Source organism: Ochotona princeps, chromosome 33, assembly GCF_030435755.1.
Source record: "Ochotona princeps isolate mOchPri1 chromosome 33, mOchPri1.hap1, whole genome shotgun sequence".
Classification (NCBI taxonomy): Eukaryota; Metazoa; Chordata; class Mammalia; order Lagomorpha; family Ochotonidae; genus Ochotona; species Ochotona princeps.
Window position 1 is genome coordinate 6947046 of NC_080864.1, and position 24959 is coordinate 6972004.

At 47.4% G+C, this 24959-nt stretch overlaps 2 protein-coding genes across 2 annotated transcripts; one reads left to right on the forward strand and one right to left on the reverse strand.

Moving 5' to 3' along the window:
* Positions 1-4397: 4397 nt before the first annotated feature.
* Positions 4398-11094, reverse strand: LOC131478430 (olfactory receptor 7D4-like). Its single transcript, XM_058657690.1, has 2 exons — positions 11081-11094; positions 4398-5325 (listed from the first exon to the last, which is right to left on the reverse strand). The coding sequence occupies exon 2, from the start codon at positions 5310-5312 to the stop codon at positions 4398-4400; it is 915 nt and encodes a 304-aa protein (XP_058513673.1). The 5' UTR covers positions 5313-5325; positions 11081-11094.
* A 7660-nt stretch (positions 11095-18754) lies between these two features.
* On the forward strand, positions 18755-19693 carry LOC131478431 (olfactory receptor 7D4-like). The gene has a single exon (XM_058657691.1). The coding sequence runs from the start codon at positions 18755-18757 to the stop codon at positions 19691-19693; it is 939 nt and encodes a 312-aa protein (XP_058513674.1).
* The last annotated feature ends 5266 nt before the right edge of the window (positions 19694-24959 follow it).

The window sequence follows — 24959 nt, forward strand, 5'->3', positions numbered from 1 at the left end:
ACCAGAGGGACTCTCAGGAGCCGGATGTAGATTCTGCAACTCGGGGCCCAGCATTAATTCTTCATTTTCTCCTGCTCTGGCTGAACTGCATTGAGGGCTTCATGTTTCCTCTCTCACAGTCATCTGCCTTCTCCCAAAACGTCTACTTCTCTTTGGTACTCCGCTGGGTTTTACACACGTGGCGTGGAGTAAGGCACCATCCAGTGTTGTTCCTTAGTTGAGTTGACACCCACATGCGTTCCCAGGAGTTTCAACCTGGGAACTGGCTTAGAGCTTTGGGGTCGGTTCATTTGTTTGAAAAGCATCTGTATATCATGCTGCCTTGGTCCTTGCTGAAAAACCTTAAAGACCTTCAAACGTGTGTCTGACCTTAGGCATTTATTTTATGGACAAGAGGTTCCCCAAGTCCCTTCAGTGCCGTGAGGATGAGTGTGTGCGTGTGTCTCTTAGGAAGATGTAGGAGCAAAGTTAGTTTGGTGGTAATGTATCTCCAACTCCTATTTGGGCACCTTGTCAAAACAGATACAGTATTATGCATTCACTTTATTTCTTTGAGAGTTACAGTTTGATTTTTGAAAGGCAGATTTTAGAAGCAAGAGAAGGAGAAATAGAGGCCTTCTCTCTGTTGGTTCACTCCCCAAATGAACACAAAGGACAGAGCTGAGCTGATATGAAGCCAGGAGCTTCTTCCTAGTTTCTCACGCAATGCAGATATCCCAGGACTTGGTCCATCCTCCACTGCTTTTCTAGGTAGTCAGCAGAGAGCCGGATCAGAAGTGGAGTAGCCGGGATTCAAACTAAAACCCATATGGTATGCTGGTGCTGGCAGGCAGAGGATTAGCTTGCTATGCCATTGTGCCACCCCCAAAGTGTGTGTTTAAAAGAGTTACAGAGAAAGAGAGGAAGAAAGCTTTTTATCAGTTGGCTTACTGTCTAGGTGACCACAACAGTCAGGGCTGGGTCAGGCCAAAGCCAGGAGATACATCTGGGGATTCCACATGGGTAGCAGGGGTCCAAACTCTTGGGCCATCCTCTACTGCTCTTCCCGGGCCATTGGCAGGAAGAGGAATTGGAAATGGAGCCACTGGGACTGGAGCTGAGCCCAAATATGGGATACTGTTATTCCAGGCAGTGGCTTTACCTGTGATGTCACAGCACTACCCCTGCCTCCACTTTGGATACTACCTTACCAGCTATGTTGAAACACACATGTGTCATATTAAGTTCTCATAGGTTGGTAATTCTATGAACTCAGTATGATGTGCTTCGTCCAGGAATACACAACACACAAACAGGTCATGTTTATGTCTATTGATTATTGGACATTTAACTCCTATTTCATTCATCACTCTTCAGATGTTCTCACTGGGTTGGACAACAGTCATCTGGTAGAGTTCCAGGCTCTTGGCTTGGCCTGGACTGTCCATAGCCATGGCAGCCCTCTGTGGAGTGAACCAGTGGATGACAAATCCCATTACTAAGCTTTCAACCAACTCCTCCTAAGTCTGACTTTCAAATTCATTCATTCATATTAAAGAGCAACTTGATGGGGCCCAGTGCAATAGTGCAATAGACTAATCCTCCTGTGTGCAAATTCTGAGGTCCCATGGGAGTGTGAGTTTGTGTCCTGGTAACTCCACTTCCCATCCAGCTCCCTGCTTGTGGTATGGGAAAACATGGAGGGTGGCTCCCCAAAGATTTGGGGCCCTGCACCCATGTGGGAGATTGGGAAAGACTGCTGACTGCTGTGCCCAGGCTCAGCTACAGCCATTGCAAAGCAAATGACACAGCCCTCCATCTCCCCATCTCTCAAGCCTGACTTCAAGTAGAAAGGAGGACATTGTTAACAATTAAAATATGTCTTGAAATTTCATCCATTTCAGTTCTAGGGCTATACTACAATACCTCAAAATACACATTTACTGTATAAAGGTGACAAGAGCGGGCCAAAAAGAACCATAGGATTTAGGACAATGAAAAACCCATGTTTCATTTGCCTTAGACTTACAATATGAACAGCACAATGGTCTGTGTGTCCTGTGTCTCTGCATCATGTGAGTGGCTTCTTGATGTCTACACTTGCTGCACAGTAGGTGGCCCGACAGCTGGCATCACCCGCTAGACGTGTGCCTAGGCATCCTGGCTTCTGTGCCTGTTTCTTCTCGTGGTTTCTTGCTTCATTTTGTGACTAGCCAGGGAGGCCTATTGGTATCTTGAGCCAAACACAGAAGAACACAGAGCTCCTTGGTGATGCCTGTGTTTGAAATGTCCTTGGTGATGCCTGTGTTTGAAACGGTCAAGGCTTCCTCCACCATCTTCCCGAACACCCGATGAGCTTGGATAACTTTGCAGAACAGCAGTCACATGTCTGACACCTGGTAGCCACCAGTTTCCCGTTTTGAAACTACAGAAAGCTCTTCTTATTACATCCCCATCTCCCCATGATGGAGCCCCTACTAATTCACCTCTGATGTTTCGAGATACCTTGTCAAAGGAGCCCACACTCCTAGAACTGCCCTAATGATCAATAGTGTTGGGATAAAGTTGAGCTGGAGCAACAGGGCAGGTGCTGGCTGTGGAGCAGTGAGACTGAGGCTGCCCGCTGAGACAGCCTGTGGCAGCCTCCACCTTCTTACTAACGTGCCCTTGCCCAGAGGGTTTAGCTTCTTGCTCTAAGAACATCCCCATGGAGCCCAACCTTCGCTGTGGGATACTTTGATCTTCTCAACTCTCTGGCATAGAGAGCGCCATGTCCAGAAGGTTCTCAGCAGATCTGACCATGCAAGGGCTTGGCTTGGCACAGGGAGTCCTGCCACCCCTCTCCATGGCTTCCTGACTGTTCTGAGTTAAGGATGCAGTAGCCTCATCCAAGCTATAGCCTGAGCAGCCCTCCTGCTAGGTGTTTCTACTTTGGCTCTGATGGTCCTCGGTCCTGATTCCCCTGCCTGTGCTTTTTCCCCCAACACCAGGGCAGGCTACCATAGCTGAAGCAAAAGCAGTTATTATGGTCATTCAAGGGACAGGGAGTGGCAATCCTTGGCTGGATGCTTAATGATCTCTTTACAGCATTATCCGGTCAGCACTTGGATAGTCCTCAAGGATTCCATCATGGCCAGCATTAATGGAGTGCTTATATCCGATCCTGTTCTGGACTCTCTGACCTGTAGCATGCAAACCCCACCTGCATGCTCCAACAAAGGCATCATCATAACTGTAGATGAGGATAAAGTGGACCAAGATGTTGCCATTAGCAAGTGCTAAAGGCAGAACTGAATACAGAGCCCTCGTCATCACTATGCATTGTTTCCTTTTAACATGTGGGCACTCTGAGAACGGGAACTGACATGAGGGGCACTGTGGAAGACCTCTACAAGGAGCTGCTGGTTGGGATGTGAAGCCTAAAATGTATGAAGGAGCTAACTATAGGAAGCCATGGGGAGGTCTAGGCGAGGCGTGAATGAGCAAGCAGATGGCTCTGGGCTATTGTTTCAGATCTATTGACTTAGAATTATCCACCAAGAACAGAACAAAATTTTATTTACAATAACGCAGACACAGTCAGTTGCTTAAGAAAATTTCCCTTTTTAAAAAGATCAATTTCATTAATTTTATTGGAAAGGTAGATTAACAGTGAGAAGGAAGGAACACAAAAGATCTTTTTCCATTGGTTCACTCCCCAAGTGGCCATGTCATCAGAGCAAAAGTGATCCAAAGCCAGGAGTCAGGAGATCCAACAAGATGTTCCACATGGGTGCTTGGGCCAAGGCTTTGGGCCATCTTCTGATGATTTCCTAGGCCAGGAGGAAGGAGCTGGATGGGATGTGGAGCAGCTGGGACATGTACAAGCACCCATACCTGCGCTTGCAAGGTGAGGATTTAGTCACTGAGTCATTTCACTGGCCGATTAAGAGGTTTCTTATCAAAGTCCTTGGTCTATCTTGAACATTAAGGACCACCAAAGAGAGACCCCAAAGAAAAATTGTGTGGGGAGAGATACAGATTAGTTTGAGGCGATTCTGAAAATTATATTTTCACACTGAGATTGTAGAAGGTCAAGGTCCAACAAGCTTGTGGCAAAGGCAGACACAAGTCTTGAATGTGAGCCAACCACATACACACATTTGCTGCTGCTCTTGGCAGCTCCCTGCCTTGCTGACCACTCCACTGATACCTGGGCATGCTTTTGTGAGAAGTCTGGCTATTGGATGGCCATGGTCATATTCCTCAACAGATGACCAGCATCTTGGTCTGCTGCTTCAGGCTTGTCTTCCTTTTGTAGAAGAGTCTCTTTTAGTATATTGTGATTAGTATTTTTGTTTTCTCCCATGTCTTTGTATTACTTAACTGGTCCAGACAGTTAGCAGAACTTGGAGGTCTGCTGTCTAGCTGCTGTTCTCTCACTGAGAGCAAGCCACTCTGTTGAAGAAGCTTCTCAAAGCCCCCTTCATGTCCTTGTTCCTCAAGCTGTAGATGAAGGGGTTCAGTGTGGGGCTGACCACTGTGTACATCACTGAACACACTGAGCCTGTTTTGGAGGGATGCACCATTCCAGAAGTGAGGTAGACCCCAAGCCCCGCACCATAGAACAAGGAGACCACTGAGAGGTGAGAGGCACAGGTGGAGAAGGCTTTATACTTGCCTGCTGCAGAGGAAATGCTCAATATGGATGAGATGATTCTAGAATAAGAAAAAAGGATTCCACTCAGCGGGATGATACCTAACAGTCCTGTTATAAAATATTGCACAATAGTGTTGACTATAAGGTCAGAGCAGGCAAGCTTGAGGATCTGAGCGAGTTCACAGAAAAAGTGGGGGATTTTTGTTTCCCTGCAGAAAGACACCCTCAGTGCCAGGAGGACCTGAAGGGAAGACTGTCCCAGGGAGATGGACCAACAAAGCAGAAGCAGGAGGCCACACAGCCGAGGGTTCATGATGACCGTGTAGTGCAGTGGGTGGCAGATGGCCACAAACCGGTCATAGGCCATCACTGTCAGCAGCATGCTGTCCAGAGTGGCAAAAATCATGAAAAAATACATCTGGGCAAGACAGCCTTCATATGAGATGGCTTTGCTCTGTGTCTGGATGTTCATCAACATCCTGGGTACTGTGGTAGAGATGAAACAGATGTCATTGAGGGACAAGTTGGAGAGGAAGAAGTACATGGGTGTGTGGAGGTGGGCGTCGAAGGTGATGGCCAGGATGATGAGCAGGTTGCCTAGAACACAGAGCACGTCTATGGACAGGAACAGCCCAAAGAGGAGGGGCTGCAGGGCTGCATCTTCAGAAAGCCCCAGAAGGAGGAACTGGGTCATGGCTGTCTGGTTTCTTGGTTCCATAGAGTGTCTGCCGAGTTCCTGGAGAGACACAAGAGAAGAGTGTAAGGACAGCGAGACAGGAACGTGGCACCCATGTCAAAGTCATCGTCTGTGAAGTCTTGTGTTGTATGTCTGTATTCAGATTCCCCTTGCTCACCAAGATCTCTTGATGCCTCCGTTTCTTCCCTGACTCTCACTACGAGCTGGAAGGGCTTGTCTTCAACGTCGCAGGGCTTGGGCTGTGGTAGGTGACACCACACCACACATCAACAGGGTCCTGGATACTGTACTTCAGATGTTACTCCGTACTCCTGGACCGAGGAAAGCAGCAGAAGATGGCCCAAGTAGTTGTGCTCCTTCCAGACACATGGGGTTGCAGATGCTGTTACTGGCTCCTGGCTTTCACCTGGCTCAGCATGGCCATTGTAGCCATTTCTGCTGTCATCCGGTATATTTCACATCTTCAGCTCCTCTCTCCCTTGCTGTTTCTGTCTTTCCAAAAAAAGAAGAAAAAAAAGGAAAAAAACCCAAAAATCAAACAAAGCTTAAGAGTTTATGCATGATTGCAGTTTAATGATGAGGACACCGTGTTACAAACAGAGTGAGCAACTCAAACAGAAACATACCAGTAGACAAACTGTGTAGCCAGCAAAATGAGACTGACCATGAGAGTTGGCTCGACATTCTTTGTACATTGAGTCAACCTCCTCAAGGCAAAGGTTGTCAGGACTCAGTGCTCAGTAGAATTGTGCATTTGTTCCAATGGTTTTGAAGCCAAGTCACGCAGACCTGGTTTGAGTCCCAGCCCTCCTCCTCTCTCTGCAGGTTCCTACTAGTGCGCTCCTGGGAGAGAGTGGCGGTGGGTCAGGTTGCTGGATGCATGTTACATACAGAGAACCCACGTTGAGTTCCAGATCAGTGACGTCACCCTGCCTCGCCCCCGGCTTAGCTATAGGAGATGTTTGGAGGCCATTAGTCAGAGGATGGGAGATTGCTTTGTTTGTTTCTGCCCTAAGAAAAATGAAGATAAAGAAATGGAAATGTAACTGCAAAGTTGTAAATTAAGGATTTTAAGAAGGTGGTAATAGGACTTGAAGTGTGCAAACTTCAAGATGAGAGCAGTGTAGGAAATTGTAGAGAAATTGGAAGTACGAATTGCCAAAAACAAATCATTGCTTTATAAAGATAACCAGTAACTCTGGAAGGCTAATTGATATCTGAGGATGGTCACCTTAAGGTAAGAAGATCAAATTATAGTCATAGAATGCAAGGATGCTTTAGAAAAGGGTAGTGTATTGAGACTCCCGGATCTACACCAAGGACTATCAGTGTGGGCACCAAGGTCTGCACCCCAACTGCTAAGGAGACTACGGGGAATTGGAGGGCCTTCAGAAGCCGAGTACTCTGAGGTCATCCACTCCCATTTGAATCCCCCCACATGGGAGACAAGAAGTCCCAATCCCTCCTCGCAGGGTCCAATGTCACCAAAACAAGAGCCAGGAGCACTGAGTGGTCCGCAGAAACAGAAGAACAATAAACTCCCTTCGGGACTAGGGAGAAGAGCTTTCTCTGGTGCTTACTTAGTTCCAACTTGGATCCCCACCCTCTCTTGCAATGACCATCAGGGTCGCCCCCAGAGCTCTCCCCCTAAAAACAAAACAAAACAAAACAAAAAATTAGAATAGACAGAGAACAACAAGGAAAGCTTAGAACTAGACAGGAAACGATCAGTGGGGACTCACACATACCTTATTAGTTAATGGTATTGAGGATTTCTCTGCACACCCTCCTAACAGCTTCAGCTGGTGACATATGCCTTGTTAAAGCTATAAGCCAGTTTGGACTATCCTAAAATCTGCCAAGTTCAATGAAAATTATGCTTCAATACAATAAGCTGCCAAATACTAAAATGAAAATAGCCAAGAGACAGCTGAATAGTACCCTATAGCCATTTCAAGGTGGATAGAAGCCAGTTGTATATAAACTAAAATTGAAATGTCAATGAAGCAGTCACAGGATGTGGTTAAGAGCCTGCATTTTCTAACATATCAGTCACTCAATCCCATGTCAATTAACCCCATGATGTTGGAAACTGTTGCTGATGTTATGTTATGGCTTTTAATTGGTCGGAACAATATTGTGCCAGCTCTGCCTTTAGACCAGAGATGGTCTCCCCAAGAAATTGTTGAATTTATCTGGACAATACGATGCTGGACTCTATGCATGGCACATGCATTTAAACTGTAATACTGCGAGAAGGTGGAGGAATCCACCATGGGGGGAGGGCACGGGGAGGGGCTGGGGGAACATCAGAGCCTATGAAACGATGTTATAAAATGAAATGCAATTTAAAAAAGAGAACAAGGTTGTGTAAGTGAACTTAAAAGGTAAATCTATTTGAGTGCGAGAACATTTTGAAACACAGACATACAAAACGTGTCCTCAACTAGCTCATGAAAACCAATTTCGTGAGAAAGCTATGTCTGGATATAAGCAGAACTTCCCTGAAAGCTCCAGTGGAATTACCGTTGTTTCTGAACTACCCTCTTTCTTCAGCAAGTTCTCCAAAACACGAACAATGAAGGCAGCCTAAGACCTGAAACGAGCTCAGATTCCAGAATAAACAGTAACCATGGAAACCAGAATCAGATGCCATTTAGATAGTCATAAGCATTTTTATGCTTAGACTACCTTTAGGATTGCAGGATAATGGAAGACCCATCAGAGTTCCCATAGTCGCTCTCCCACCTCAATCCTTAACTCGTTTCCCCTATTCTGAAGACCTTAGGTTGCTATGGTGCCTTTGTAACAGCTGATGAGCCAATACCGACAAGCTACTGTTCACTAAGATTCGTGCCTTCATCTGACAGTCCATTTTCTGTCTCTGAAACAAAGGATCTGAGGTAGTTGACAAAGAAGAATGACCTGTTCGGCTTATAGGTCCAGGGGGTTCAAGGGCTGGACTCTGCCTCGCTTGGATTAATGGTTCCGTGGCTTATCTTGGACATTGTCTGCACCAGCAATATCAGGCAACCCTGAATTACAGAATGCTGGACTTAGGATGGCTTATGAAGGACTATGCTATTGTAATACCATGGGGAAAATAAGTTGGAAGCGTTGTAATTTGGGAGGTGGTTAGGGAAATCCCAGAGCCCATGGAATTACACCATAAAAGTTAAAATACAATAGCGGGAGATGAGGGGTGTGGGAGAGAAGAAAATGAGCTGTCTCTCTCTCTCTCTCTCTCCCTCCCCGTTTCTCCTTCTCTTCTCAAAGATTGATATTTATTTGAAAGGCAGATTTCCAGAGAGAAGAGGAAATAGATCTTTCATTTGCCAGTTCAGTCCCCAGACGGCCATGACAGCCGCAACTGAGCTGATCTGAGCCAGGAGCTAGAAGCTTCTGGAAACCTCCCACACGGGTATGTGTGCCCAAGGGCTTCAGATACCCTCCACTGCTTTTGCAGGTGCAATAGCAGAGATCTGGATCACAAGTGGGGCATCTGGGCCTGGCTCAGTAGCCTAGTGGCAAAACCTTGGCTTGCGCATGCTGGGATCCAATATGAGTGCTGGTTAATTTCCTGGCAGCTCCTGGCTTTGGATCAGTTCAGCTCTTCCCACTGTGGCTACTTGAGCAACGAACTAGCAGACTGAAGATTTCTCTGCCAGTCCCTCCATCTCTCTGTAAAACTACCTTTCCAATAGAAATAAATAAGCCTTCCAAAAAAAAAAAAAAAAACAAAAAACAACCCACAAGTTGAGCCACTGGGAATTGAACCAGCACACATATGGGATCCTACGCCCAAGGCAGGGGATTAACCCAGTGCACTATGGCAGTAGCCCTCCCAGCTTTAGCTCCTGTGGCTTTCCTCACCACTAGGTTAAAGAAGCCTTTATAGGAATGCCAGAATGCTCACTTGGCATCTGCACATGAATGCGCATTTCGCCCTAGCCAATCCCTGCTCTCACCTGAGAGCCTCAGTGTGTTACACCTGCAGGAACGCCCTGTGCACTTGTTGTTGTTTGAGTTCCAGGCCCTTGTGCTCTCCTGCCCTCCTGACCCAAAGTCCCCTTGGCCCCTTATTGACCTGGGAAGTTCCTGTCCCTCTTTTCAGGTGCTGTCCTGAAGTCCTCATGGCTATCCACAGACAGCGGTGCCCACTCTGTCATGAATTCCCGTGGTCATCTGTAGGAAATCAACAAGGGGGAAAAAAAGCTAATGGTGGGAAAATGTCCAGGTTGCTGGAGGGACCTTTATGAGGATAGAACTAAGACAGATACAGAGATAAGATGTAAGGTGAGGGGCCCTGTCCAAGGGCCTAGTGGCTACAGTCCTCGCCTTTCCTGTGCCACATTCTCATATGGATGCCAGTTCTAATCCCGGCAGCTCCACTTCCCATCCAGCTCCCTGCTTGTGGCCTGGGAAAGCAATGGAGGACGGCCCAAAGCCATGGGACCCTGCACCGAGCTTGGAGACCCAGCAGAGTCCCAGCGCTCCTGCCTTCAGATCGGTGTAACTTCTCCATTGTAGATGCTTGGGGACAGAATCGAGGGACGGAAGATCTTCCTCTCTGTCTCTTCTCGTCTCTGTATATCTGACTTTCCAATAAAAATAAATCTTTTTTTTTTTTTTTAATGTATTGTGACTGTTTTTACTTAGCCTCCGTCCAGTTCCATGGCCCTAGCTGACTTTCTCTATATCTGACTTTCACTCACACGCTAACATTCTGTCCTTCCTGTTCCTTGGCTATGCCTCCCTCTTACCTCTCTGCCACTTTCTGAATGCAGCCAGGCCAGACAGCTCTGTGGTTTGGGCTCTAATATCTCTCTCTCATCTTTGCCTCTCCCCATGGGGACAAGCAGAGACAGCATTGCAGCCCCAGAGCAATCAGCAGCAGCAGAGAGCCTCCTAGGGACCCAGGGCCAGCCTTGCTTCCTCCCATGCCCCAAGGCCATTTCCTCAGGCCCTGGGCCAGGAGAGGCAGGGATGAAAGACACAGGGGCAATTTTGGGAGGGGCTCAGTTCCTTTCTGCCTCATTCAATACGTTATTGTTTTGACTGAGTGCTTCTGGAGAGATGCCCCTTGGGGTCAGGGGAGTGATTTGTTCTGCCTTGCATCCCAGAGGGAGCAGAGTTGGAGCAATGGGTGGGATGTGCCTCTTTCACTCCCTGCAGCCGCTACTGGGCCTGTTCCTGCCTAATCCAGTTGTAGTCCTCTGGGGTGCAGCCTCTGATGGTAGCTAGCTCTCCCCTTCCACTTGCAATTGGCTCCCAAGTCTAAGAATCTAGTTGAGTCATCCTCAGTTGTCCTATAGATGTCTTCCAGACATTAAGAGTTAGGAAATGCCAAGTGGACCTGCTGAGACCTGTGATAACTGGCATCCAAGATGGGGCTTTACCCATGGGGCCACAACCCTGACCCGCAATATTTTTTATAGAAAATCAATGCTCTAGGAGACTCTAGGAGAGGGCAGTTGTTCGAACACATGCCCTTTCCCGGTCTTCACATCACCCCCACATTTCTGGCTCCTGACTTTTTTCCTGGCCCAGCTCTGGCAGTTTCAGTCAGCTGTGAGGGAGTGAGCCAGCAGGTGGAAGAAGTCAGAAATAGAGAGAGAAAGAAAGACAGAGAGAAGTATCTTCCATCTGATGATATACTCCCCTAGGGACCATAATGGCTGGTCCTGCGCTGATCTGAATCCAGGGCCCTAAGATTCTTCCCATACGGGTGCAGGGTCCCAAGCCTTTGGACTGTCCTCAGGCACTGCTTTCCCAGGCCACTAGCAGGAAGATGGATGAGAAGCAGGGCTGCTGGGATTAGAACCTGTGCCTGTATGTGATCCTGGTACATTCAAGCGAAGACTTTAGGCACTAGGCCATTGTGGCGCGCCAATAGATCTATTTTTTTTTTTTAAAGATTTATTCATTTTATTACAGCCAGATATACACAGAGGAGAGACAGAGAGGAAGATCTTCCGTCCGATGATTCACTCCCCAAGTGAGCTGCAATGGGCCGGTGCGCACCGATCTGAAGCCGGGAACCCGGAACCTCCTCCGGGTCTCCCACGCGGGTGCAGTGTCCCAATGCATTGGGCCGTCCTCAACTGCTTTCCCAGGCCACAAGCAGGGAGCTGGATGGGAAGTGGAGCCGCCGGGACCAGAACCAGCGCCCATATGGGATCCCGGGGCTTTCAAGGCGAGGACCTTAGCCGCTAGGCCACGCCGCCGGGCCCAATAGATCTATTTTAAAGGAACAAATATTTTCCGATTTATGCAAAAGGAATCCCTGGTGTGCGCTCTTAGCCATTTACACTCACAAGTGTCCTAGAAACAGAGAGGGGACCCCAAATTCTCCAGTGCTCTTTCTAGGTTCCAATTGAGTTAATTGCTATCCTTACTTTTTTGCAACTTTTACAGTTCATTGGAAACATACCGTCTGCAGGTAATCTTGCAGTCATTAGAGTAAACCAAGTTCCACTGACTGTTCTTGATAAGACTAAAGAACATGGCATTTCTTCTCTCTGGATGTCTGGAAGACATATTTAGGACAACTAAGGAAGACCCAACTTGATTCTTAGACTTGGAAGCCAATTGCAAGTGGATAAGACAGCCTTGAAGGGGAGAGGTAGGTACCAACATAAGCTGCACCCCAGAGGACTATTAGAGGCAACCAAAATGTGAAAAGGTCTAAATATTGGGCCCGGCACCGTGGCCTAGCAGCTAAAGTCCTCGCCTTGAACGCACCAAGAACCCAAATCAGTGCCAGTTCTAATCCCGGCAGCTCCACTTCCCATCCAGCTCCCTGCTTGTGGCCTGGGAAAGCAGTCGAGGATGGCTCCCCAAAGCTTTGGGACCCTGCACCCGCGTGGGAGACCCAGAAGAGGTTCCTGGTTTCCGGCTTCGGATTGGCTCAGCAACGGCCGTTGCGGCTAGGTTGGGGAGTGAACCTGGACGCAAGATCTTTCTCTCTGTCTCTCCTCCTCGCTGTATGTCTGACTTTGTAAAAATCAATCAATAAATCTTTTTTTAAAAAAGGTCTAACTATTAAATATGTAATATTAATCTTAAATATTAAATAAGGTCTAAATATTAAAGTGGTTTGAGTAAGTAAGAAGCAACTTGAATTGCAAGCAAAAAGGAGAAGTTTTTACAAATAACTTGTCCCCCACCCCCAGGCTTAGGCTGTAAGGGTCAGTGGGTCCCTGCAGGCCCTGGTAACAGTAAGAGCAAGGAGCCCCTTGTCGCCCACACCCAGGCTCAGGATGTAAGGGTCAGTGGCCCTGATAAGGAGAAAAATGAATAGCCCCATGGTCTGTACGTCACAGATCTGGTACCTATGGCTTTGCATCTGTAACCCCTTAGCTTAGAATAGTTTTTGTCTTGTCATGATGAATAGGGCCTTGAGGCATTTCGCGAGACTTTAGTATTGGCTGTATTTGATTGCAGTGTTTCATATTTGCTTGAAAATGATTGGAGTGTTTCTCGCAGGCGCGGGCTTTGCTGTAATGGCCAAACTGGCCAATAAGAATCTGGCTTGCCCCTGGCTCGGGGTCTTGCTTCATCTACCGGTCCTGCGTGTCCGTGTGAGGAGCTCGCCCCTGGTTAGCCAGCTCAGGAAATTCTGCTTGCTGATTGCATCCACATCTGGTCCTTTGCTATCCAACGGTAGGACGATTTTAGAACCTAACAAGAACTAGAACTGGATTAGGCAGGAACAGGCCCAGTAGGGGCACATCCCACCCATTGCTCCAACTCTGCTCCCTCTGGGAAGCAAGGCAGAACAAATCACTCCCCTGACCCCAAGGGACATCTCTCCAGAAGCACTCAGTAAAAGCAATAATATATTGAATGAGACAGAAAGGAACTGGGCCCCTCTAATAATTGCCCCTGTGTATTTCATCCCTGCCTCTCCTGGCCCAGGGCCTGAGGAAATGGCCTTGGGGCATGGGAGGAAGCAAGGCTGGCCCTGGGTCCCTAGGAGGCTCTCTGTTGCTGCTGATTGCTCTGGGGCTGCAATGCTGTCTCTGCTTGTCCCCATGGGGAGAGGCAAAGATGAGAGATATTAGAGCCCAAACCACAGAGCTGCCTAGCCTGGCTGCATTCAGAAAGTGGCAGAGAGGTAAGGAGAAAGAAGCAGAGAGAGAGAGAGAGAGAGAGAGAGAGAGAGAGCCCAAATCAACCCAGAGTCTCTGGCTCTGGAGGGAAGCTAGGTAAGAGCATTCACCTTACATTCTTATTCTAACTCTGTCTTAGTTCTATCCTCATAAAGGTCCCTCCAGCAACCTGGACATTTTCCCACCATTAGCTTTTTTTCCCCCTTGTTGATTTCCTACAGATGACCACGGGAATTCATGACAGAGTGGGCACCGCTGTCTGTGGATAGCCACGAGGACTTCAGGACAGCACCTGAAAAGAGGGACAGGAACTTCCCAGGTCAATAAGGGGCCAAGGGGACTTTGGGTCAGGAGGGCAGGAGAGCACAAGGGCCTGGAACTCAAAGAACAAGTGCACAGGGCGTTCCTGCAGGTGTAACACACTGAGGCTCTCAGGTGAGAGCAGGGATTGGCTAGGGCCAAATGCGCATTCATGTGCAGATGCCAAGGAAGCATTCTCGCATTCCTATAAAGGCTTCTTTAACCTAGTGGTGAGGAAACCCACAGGAGCTAAAGCTGGGAGGGCTACTGCCATAGTGCACTGGGTTAATCCCCTGCCTTGGGCATAGGATCCCATATGTGTGCTGGTTCAATTCCCAGTGGCTCAACTTGTGGGTTGTTTTTTGTTTTTGTTTTTTTGGAAGGCTTATTTATTTCTATTGGAAAAGTAGTTTTACAGAGAGATGGAGGGACTGGCAGAGAAATCCTCAGTCTGCTAGTTCGCTGCTCAAGTAGCCACAGTGGGAAGAGCTGAACTGATCCAAAGCCAAGAGCTCACAGGAAATTAACCAGCACTCATATTGGATCCCAGCATGTGCAAGCCAAGGTTTTGCCACTAGGCTACCGAGCCAGGCCCAGATGCTCCACTTGTGATCCAGATCTCTGCTATTGCACCCGCAAAAGCAGTGGAGGGTATCTGAAGCCCTTGGGCACACATACCCGTGTGGGAGGTTTCCAGAAGCTTCTAGCTCCTGGCTCAGATCAGCTCAGTTGCGGCTGTCATGGCCGTCTGGGGACTGAACTGGCAAATGAAAGATCTATTTCCTCTTCTCTCTGGAAATCTGCCTTTCAAATAAATATCAATCTTTGAGAAGAGAAGGAGAAAGGGGGAGGGATAGAGAGAGAGAGAGAGCCAGCTCATTTTCTTCTCTCCCACACCCCTCACCTCCCGCTATTGTATTTTAACTTTTATGGTGTAATTCCATGGGCTCTGGGATTTCCCTAACCACCTCCCAAATTACAACGCTTCCAACTTATTTTCCCCATGGTATTACAATAGCATAGTCCTTCATAAGCCATCCTAAGTCCAGCATTCTGTAATTCAGGGTTGCCTGATATTGCTGTGCAGGCAATGTCCAAGATAACCCAGGAACCATTAATCCAAGCGAGGCAGAGTCCAGCCCTTGAACCCCCTGGACCTATAAGCCGAACAGGTCATTCTTCTTTGTCAACTACCTCAGGTCCTTTGTTTCAGAGACAGAAAATGGACTGTCAGATGAAGGCACGAATCTTAGTGAACAGTAGCTTGTCGGTGTTGGCTCATCAGCTGTTACAAAGGCACCAGAGCAACTTAAGGTCTTCAGAATAGGGGAAACGAGTTAAGGATTGGGATGGGAGAGCGACTATGGGAACTCTGATGGGTCTTCCATTATCCTGCAATCCTAAAGGCAGTCTAAGCATAAAAATGCTTATGACTATCTAAATGGCATCTGATTCTGGTTTCCATGGTTATTGGTTATTCTGGAATCTGAGCTCGTTTCAGGTCTTAGGCTGCCTTCATTGTTCGTGTTTTGGAGAACTTGCTGAAGAAAGAGGGTAGTTCAGAAACAACGGTAATTCCACTGGAGCTTTCAGGGAAGTTCTGCTTATATCCAGACATAGCTTTCTCACGAAATTGGTTTTCATGAGCTAGTTGAGGACACGTTTTGTATGTCTGCGTTTCAAAATGTTCTCGCACTCAAATAGATTTACCTTTTAAGTTCACTTACACAACCTTGTTCTCTTTTTTAAATTGCATTTCATTTTATAACATCGTTTCATAGGCTCTGATGTTCCCCCAGCCCCTCCCCGTGCCCTCCCCCCATGGTGGATTCCTCCACCTTCTCGCAGTATTACAGTCTAAATGCATGTGCCATGCATAGAGTCCAGCATCTTATTGTCCAGATAAATTCAACAATTTCTTGGGGAGGCCATCTCTGGTCTAAAGGCAGAGCTGGCACAATATCGTTCCGACCAATTAAAAGCCATAACATAACATCAGCAACAGTTTCCAACATCATGGGGTTAATTGACATGGGATTGAGTGACTGATATGCTAGAAAATGCAGGCTCTTAACCACATCCTGTGACTGCTTCATTAACATTTCAATTTTAGTTTATATACAACTGGCTTCTATCCACCTTGAAATGGCTATAGGATACTATTCAGCTGTCTCTTGGCTATTTTCATTTTAGTATTTGGCAGCTTATTGTATTGAAGCATAATTTTCATTGAACTTGGCAGATTTTAGGATAGTCCAAACTGGCTTATAGCTTTAACAAGGCATATGCCACCAGCTGAAGCACAGAATACTGTTAGGAGGGTGTGCAGAGAAATCCTCAATACGATTACCTAGTAAGGCATGTGTGAGTCCCCACTGATCGTTTCCTGTCTAGTTCTAAGCTTTCCTTGTTGTTCTCTGTCTATTCTAATTTTTTGTTTTGTTTTGTTTTGTTTGTGGGGAGAGCTCTGGGGGCGACCCTGATGGTCATTGCAAGAGAGGGTGGGGATCCAAGTTGGAACTAAGTAAGCACCAGAGAAAGCTCTTCTCCTAGTCTCGAAGGGAGTGTACTGTTCTTCTGTTTCTGCGGACCGCTCAGGGCTCCTGGCTCTTGTTTTGGTGACACTGGACCCTGCGAGGAGGGATTGGGACTTCTTGTATCCCATGTGGGGGATTCAAATGGGAGTGGATGACCTCAGAGTACTTGGTTTCTGAAGGCACTCCAATTCCCCGTAGTCTCCTTAGCAGTTGGGGTGCAGTCCTTGGTGCCCACACTGACAGTCCTTGGTGTAGATCTGGGAGTCTCAATACACAACCTTTTTGTTGTTGTTGTTGTTGTTTTTAACATATATTTTTATTGCATTTCATTTTTAAAAAATTAATTACATTGCAGTATATGATTTTTTATGCACTGGGATTCCCCCCGCTCCTCCCCACACCCTCCCCCCACGGCGGATTTCTCCACCTTGTTGCATTTCCATAGTTCAAATACAGTTGACATTCTTTCATTGGAGGTATTTACCAAGCATATAAAGTCCAGCATCTTATTGTCCTGGTAAGTTCAATGGTTTCTTGGTGAGACCATCTCTGGTCTGAAGGTAGAGCCGGCAGAGTATCATCCCAATCAATTAAAAGCCCCAACATAGTATTTCCAACATTGTGGCATTAATTGACATGGTATTGATTAACCAATATGTTAATAGGAAAATGCAGGTTCTCAACCACAACCTGTGACTTCTTCATAGACATTTCAATTTTGGTTTATATTCAACTGTGTTCTATACAACTTAAAATGGCTTAGATTGCTATTCAGCTGTCTCATGCCTATTTTAATTTTAGCATTTAGCAGTTTATAGCGTTGAAGCATGTTTTCTTTGAACCTGGCTGTTTTTCAGGTGGTCTAACTCTATAATTCTAACAGGATGTATGTCAACAGTTTAGGTGAGCATGTTTAGGAGGGGTGTGCAGAGAAATCTTCCATACCCCAGTTAGGAGTAACTAATCTTTGTGTCCCACCCGGTGAAGTATAAGTGCATCCCCGCTGATGGTTTCCTGTCTGATTCTAAGCTTTCTTTGTTGTTCTATCTATTCTAGTTTTGTTTGTTTGTTTTGAGGGGTTTCTGGAGCGCTCCTGATGGTTATTGCGAGAGGGGGTGGGGGCCCAAAATTGGAGGCAGGAAAGGACCAGAGAAAGCTCCTCTCCCTAGTCCCGAAAGAAGTTTACTGTTCTTCTGTTTCTGCGGACCGCTCAGGCATCTGGTTACACAACCTTTTTCTAAGGCATCCTTGCATGCTATGACTGCAATTTGATCTTCTTACCTTAAGGTGACCATCCTCAGATATCAATTACCTTCAAGAGTTACTGGTTATCTTTATAAAGCAATGATTTGTTTTTGGCAATTTCTCTACGATTTCCTCACTGCTCTCATCTTGAAGAAGTTTGCACACTTCAAGTCCTATTACCACCTTCTTAAAATCCTTAATTTACAACTTTGCAGTTACATTTCCATTTCTTTATCTTCATTTTTCTTAGGGCAGAAACAAACAAAGCAATCTCCCATCCTCTGACTAATGGCCTCCAAACATCTCCTATAGCTAAGCCGGGGGCCAGCCAGGGTGACGTCACTGATCTGGAACTCAACGTGGGTTCTCTGTATGTAACATGCATCCAGCAACCTGACCCACCGCCACTCTCTCCCAGGAGCGCACTAGTAGGAACCTGAGAGAGAGGAGGAGGGCTGGGACTCAAACCAGGTCTGCGTGACTTGGCTTCAAAACCATTGGAACAAATGCACAGTTCTACTGAGCACTGAGTTCTGACAACCTTTGCCTTGAGGAGGTTGACTCAATGTACAACTGAATGTCGAGCCAACTCTCATGGTCAGTCTCATTTTGCTGGCTACACAGTTTGTCTACTGGTATGTTTCTATTTGAGTTGCTCACTCTGTTTGTAACACGGTGTCCTCATCATTAAACTGCAATCATGCATAAACTCTTAAGCTTTGTTTGATTTTTGGGTTTTTTTCCTTTTTTCTTTTTCTTTTTTTGGAAAGACAGAAAGAGCAAGAGAGAGAGGAGCTGAAGGTCTGAAATACACTGGATGACGGCAGAAATGGCTACAATGGCCATGCTGAGCCAGGTGAAAGCCAGGAGCCAGTAACAGCATCTGCAACCCCACGTGTCTGGAAGGAGCACAACTACTTGGGCCATCTTCTGCTGCTTTCCTCGGTCCAGGAGCACGGAGTAGCGTCTGAAGCACAGTATCCAGGACCCTGTTGATGTGTGGTGTGGTGTCACCTACTACAGCCCAAGTCCTGCAACGTTCAAGACAAGCCCTTCCAGCTCGTAGTGAGAGAGTCAGGGAAGACACGGAGGCATCAAGAGATCTTGGTGAGCAAGGGGAATCTGAATACGGACATACAACACAAGGCTTCACAGACGATGACTTTGACATGGGTGCCACGTTCTTGTCTCGCTGTCCTTACACTCTTCTCTTGTGTCTCTCCAGGAACTCGGCAGACACTCTATGGAACCAAGAAACCAGACAGCCATGACCCAGTTCCTCCTTCTGGGGCTTTCTGAAGATGCAGCCCTGCAGCCCCTCCTCTTTGGGCTGTTCCTGTCCATGGACGTGCTCTGTGTTCTAGGCAACCTGCTCATCATCCTGGCCATCACCTTCGACGCCCACCTCCACACACCCATGTACTTCTTCCTCTCCAACTTGTCCCTCAATGACATCTGTTTCATCTCTACCACGGTACCCAGGATGTTGATGAACATCCAGACACAGAGCAAAGCCATCTCGTATGAAGGCTGTCTTGCCCAGATGTATTTTTTCATGATTTTTGGCACTCTGGACAGCATGCTGCTGACAGTGATGGCCTATGACCGGTTTGTGGCCATCTGCCACCCACTGCACTACACGGTCATCATGAACCCTCGGCTGTGTGGCCTCCTGCTTCTGCTTTGTTGGTCCATCTCCCTGGGACAGTCTTCCCTTCAGGTCCTCCTGGCACTGAGGGTGTCTTTCTGCAGGGAAACAAAAATCCCCCACTTTTTCTGTGAACTCGCTCAGATCCTCAAGCTTGCCTGCTCTGACCTTATGGTCAACACTATTGTGCAATATTTTATAACTGGCCTAGTAGGTATCATCCCGCTGAGTGGAATCCTTTTTTCTTATTCTAGAATCATCTCATCCATATTGAGCATTTCCTCTGCAGCAGGCAAGTACAAAGCCTTCTCCACCTGTGGCTCGCACCTCTCAGTTGTCTCCTTGTTCTATGGTGCGGGGCTTGGGGTCTACCTCACTTCTGGAATGGTGCATCCCTCCAAAACAGGCTCAGTGTGCTCAGTGATGTACACAGTGGTCAGCCCCACACTGAACCCCTTCATCTACAGCTTGAGGAACAAGGACATGAAGGGGGCTTTGAGAAGCTTCTTCAACAGAGTGGCTTGCTCTCAGTGAGAGAACAGCAGCTAGACAGCAGACCTCCAAGTTCTGCTAACTGGTTTGTGTCTGGGCCGGTTAAGTAATACAAAGACATAGAACAATAATATACTCTAATCGTGATATGCCAGAAGAGACTCTTCTATAAAGGAAGACAAGCCTGAAGCAGCAGACCAAGATGCTGGTCACCTGCTGGGGAAAATGAACAATGGCCATCCAATAGCCAGACTTCTCACAAAAGCATGCCCAGGTATCAGTGGAGTGGTCAGCAAGGCAGGGAGCTGCCAAGAGCAGCAGCAAATGTGTGTATGTGGTTGGCTCACTTTCAAGACTTGTGTCTGCCTTTGCCACATGCTTGTTGGACCTTGACCTTCTACAATCTCAGTGTGAAAATATAATTTTCAGAATCGCCTCAAACTAATCTATATCTCTCCCCACACAATTTTTCTTTGGGGTCTCTCTTTGGTGGTCCTTATTGTTCAAGATAGACCAAGGACTTTGATAAGAAACCTCTTAATCGGCCAGTGAAATGACTCAGTGACTAAATCCTCACCTTGCAAGCACTGGGTGGGTGCTCGTACATGTCCCAGCTGCTCCACATTCCATCCAGCTCCCTGCTCGTGCCCTAGGAAATCATCATTAGATGGCCCAAAGCCTTGGCCCAAGCACCCCTGTGGAACATCTTGTTGGATCTCCTGACTCCTGGCTTTGGATCAGCTTTGTCCTGACCACATGGCCACTTGTGGAGTGAACCAGTGCAAGAAAGATCTTCTGTGTTCCTTACTTCTCACTGTTAATCTACCTTTCCAAAAAAAATTAATGAAATAGATCTTTTTAAAAAGGGAAATTTTCTTAAGCAACTGACTGTGTCTGCGTTATTGTAAATAAAATTTTGTTCTGTTCTTGGTGGATAATTCTAAGTCAATAGATCTGAAACAATAGCCCAGAGCCATCTGCTTGCTCATTCACGCCTCGCCTAGACCTCCCCATGGCTTCCTATAGTTAGCTCCTTCATACAATTTAGGCTTCACATCCCAACCAGCAGCTCCTTGTAGAGGTCTTCCACAGTGCCCCTGGTTAGTTCCCGTTCTCAGAGTGCTCACATGTTAAAAGGAAACAATGCATAGTGATGACGAGGGCTCTGTATTCAGTTCTGCCTTTAGCACTTGCTAATGGCAACATCTTGGTCCACTTTATCCTCATCTACAGTTATGATGATGCCTTTGTTGGAGCATGCAGGTGGGGTTTGCATGTTAGACATCAAAGAGTCCAGAACAGTGTATGATATAAGCACTCCATTAATGCTGGCCATGATGGAATCCTTGAGGACCATCCAAGTGCTGACCGGATAATGCTGTAAAGAGATCATTAAGCATCCAGCCAAGGATTGCCACTCCCCGTCCCTTGAATGACCATAATAACTGCTTTTGCTTTAGCTATGATAGCCTGCCCTGGTGTTGGGGGAAAAAGCACAGGCAGGGGAATCAGGACCGAGGACCATCAGAGCCAAAGTAGAAACACCTAGCAGGAGGGCTGCTCAGGCTATAGCTTGGATGAGGCTACTGCATCCTTAACTCAGTACAGTCAGGAAGCCATGGAGAGGGGTGGCGGGACTCCCTGTGCCAAGCCAAGCCCTTGCATGGTCAGATCTGCTGAGAACCTTCTGGACATGGACACTGGGATTGGTGCTCTCTATGCCAGAGAGTTGAGAAGATCAAAGTATCCCACAGCGAAGGTTGGGCTCCACGGGGATGTTCTTAGAGCAAGAAGCTAAACCCTCTGGGCAAGGGCACGTTAGTAAGAAGGTGGAGGCTGCCACAGGCTGTCTCAGTGGGCAGCCTCAGTCTCACTGCTCCACAGCCAGCACCTGCCCACTTGTTTCAGCTCAACTTTATCCCAACACTATTGATCATTAGGGCAGTTCTAGGAGTGTGGGCTCCTTTGACAAGGTATCTCGAAACATCAGAGGTGAATTAGTAGGGGCTCCATCATGGGGAGATGGGGATGTAATAAGAAGAGCTTTCTGTAGATTCAAAACGGGAAACTGGTGGCTACCAGGGGTCAGACATGTGACCACTGTTGTTCTGCAAAGTTATCCAAGCTCATCGGGTGTTCGGGAAGATGGTGGAGGAAGCCTTGACCATTTCAAACACAGGCATCACCAAGGACATTTCAAACACAGGCATCACCAAGGAGCTCTGTGTTCCTCTGTGTTTGGCTCAAGATACCAATAGGCCTCCCTGGCTAGTCACAAAATGAAGCAAGAAACCACGAGAAGGAGCAGGCACAGAAGCCAGGATGCCTAGGCACACGTCTAGCAGGTGATGCCAGCTGTCAGGCCACCTACTGTGCAGCACGTGTAGACATCAAGAAGCCACTCACATGATGCAGACACAGGACACACAGACCATCGTGCTGTTCATATTGTAAGTCTAAGGCAAATGAAACATGGGTTTTTCATTGTCCTAAATCCTATGGTTCTTTTTGGCCCGCTCTTGTCACCTTTATACAGTAAATGTGTATTTTGAGGTATTGTAGTATAACCCTCAAACTGAAATGGATGGAATTTCAAGATGTATTTTAATTCTTTTTTTTTAAGATTTTTTAAAAAATTTATTTTTATTACAAAGTCAGATATACAGAGAGGAGGAGAGACAGAGGGGGAGATCTTCTGTCAGATGATTCACTCCCCAAGTGACAGCAACGGCCGATGCTGCGCCGATCCGAAGCCGGGAACCAGGAACCTCTTCAGGGTCTCCCACATGGGTGCAGGGTCCAAAATCTTTGGGCCATCCTCGACTGCTTTCCCAGGCCACAAGCAGGGAGCTGGATGGGAAGTGGGACTACTGGGATTAGAACCAGAGCTGATATGAGATACCGGGTCGTTCTAGGCAAGGACATCAACCACTATGCTCTCTTGCCGGGCCCAGGTCTGCGGATTCTGATGGCATCATTTTGTCTTCGAAGTCCCCCCACCCTTTTATCTCAGTTTCACCTAAGACATGTTAGGTATGCAATATGTTGTCTAGTGTGCTTCTGTTAGGCAGTGTGAAGCCTCTTAGCTGCTGCTTTGCTAAGGCCATTAGGAAATTCCACCTAAGTCAGGATTAGTCAGGGTGGGAAGCCCTAGCTATAGAACAAACCCAGGTGCAATTCTCAGGTCCCAGGAACTGGAGGAGCCATAAAGATTAGGGTGTCAGAAAGGGATGCACTGTAAAAGATAATGAGTGTGGGAACAGAGTAGACAGCACTGGGAGCCACAAAAAAATCTGAAGTTGCTACTTTTTTTTTTTTAAAGATTTATTCATTTTATTACAGCCAGATATACACAGAGGAGGAGAGACAGAGAGGAAGATCTTCCGTCCGATGATTCATTCCCCAAGTGAGCCGCAACGGCCGGTGCTGTGCAAATCCGAAGCCAGGAACCAGGAACCTCTTCCGGGTCTCCCACGCGGGTGCAGTGTCCCAATGCATTGGGCCGTCCTGGACTGCTTTCCCAGGCCACAAGCAAGGAGCTGGATGGGAAGTGGAGCTGCCGGGATTAGAAACGGTGCCCATATGGGATCCCGGGGCTTTCAAGGCGAAGACTTTAGTTGCTAGGCCGCTGGACCCAAGTTGCTACTTTTAAGTTGACTTTGATGTATGTTACAGCCAAAAGGGGCCTAATAATCTCTACCCTCTTGCTAGTTCTGGATCTGACCCCTCCCTGGCTGGCCTGGGTACCCCAAGATTGTTCTAACCCCAGCAGGCTGGCACAGTAAACCCTGCTTGCTTTTTGCATTACCAGCGAGACTCTTTGTTATTTTGGCGGGGGCTCAAACCTGGACCCTAACACTCCAAAAATGATTGGGCTTTTCTGTTCTGTTCCCTGCGTTTACAGGCAGATCTCCCTGACAGCCTTGGTTTGATAATTTTATAATAATTGTTTCATCTTAATGTGCCCCAGAGGATCGCTTCAAATGTTCCTAATTTTCAACACTTGAAGTTCCTTTCCTTACATTGGCAGTCATTTCTCCTGCAAAGGAGCATATGACGTGATATGTGCAGAAATGTAACACTGATATAACAGCTTTTTATGTGATTGGCTGTGGTTTTAAAATGATCGTTTTGTTGGGCTAAGAAACTGTCCTTTCACGGTGTGGGTCGAGCCAGGTTTGGTCGCGACGAAAGCAGTACACAGCACAGAATGCCAAGGTGAGGTTGCCTGTGCCAGATGTGACCGCAGCACCCAACCAGCACACGTGAGAATCAGGAAGGGAGGGGGCAGAGCCGGCAGGGGAATAAGGGGTGGTTCCCTTGCTGGATAGCTACTCCCACTGGAGAGCGTGAGCTGGCATGGGGGCAGACCAGACTAGGCAGGGCTACAGCATCTAGGTGCCTCGTGTGGACCAGATCAGGAAAAAGCCAGGATGGGCGGACTATTCCTACTGGTGCAAACAAAATTAGAGTGGGTGAGGGTTGTTTGGGCTTATCTGCAGCAGAAGCTGGCACTGGGGGCTAATACTGTCAAGTCTAACCACAGAACCACCTGAAGAGTGCATAATCTGGGAGTGAGAGAGACCTGGGAGGGAAATAGTGGGCTCCTCCCTCTTGGGTTACTACTCCCGGGGGAGGGCACAAAATAACTAGGACAGGGACTGGGGTGGCTAGACAGAGAGGCACTCAACATCCTTGAGGGCTGGATAGTTGAGCTGGCTAGATGGAACTGAGCTTCAATACCCTTCAACATTTACGAGAGCCAAATGGGGTGTGGGACAGACTGGACTAGTCTGCTCCACATACTGGCAAACCAGGGTAGGGGGCGGGCCTGGTGGGGGTTATTGTGGGTCGCTTTGACTGGGCTGCAGCTCCCACTGATTTATGTGAGGGCCGAGTATGTGCTGGGCAGAACCAGGCTGGACTGCCACACCCATTGGTTCCAGTGGAAGTCGGGGCTGAAAACAGAACCAACCCAGCAATGGCAATCACCAGCTGATCGTGGGGTGATGGACTGTGGCGGGCCCTGTGCTTTCTAGTACATATAAGAATCTGGTCTGGGAACACCTCAAAGTTTCTTTGGGGATCTCCCCAATTGAAATGGCGGACTTAGAACCCTAACCAAGAAAAGAAGGAATACAGAACAGGTCAATCCATCACCTCAGCTATATGTTGGCAGCGAAATACTGGGCAAATGGAGACTGATGGATTATGTCAATCAGTGGATTCTCCAACGACCTCATCGTGCTGGGAGTGGCGAGAATGGCAGTAATTCATAACTGGTGAACTATCAAAACCACTTGAGCAA

Bases quoted from the DNA above. Each gene is read 5' to 3' on its own strand.
- LOC131478430 (XM_058657690.1), bottom strand. From the start codon at position 5,312: ATGACCCAGTTCCTCCTTCTGGGGCTTTCTGAAGATGCAGCCCTGCAG.
- LOC131478431 (XM_058657691.1), top strand. From the start codon at position 18,755: ATGGAACCAAGAAACCAGACAGCCATGACCCAGTTCCTCCTTCTGGGG.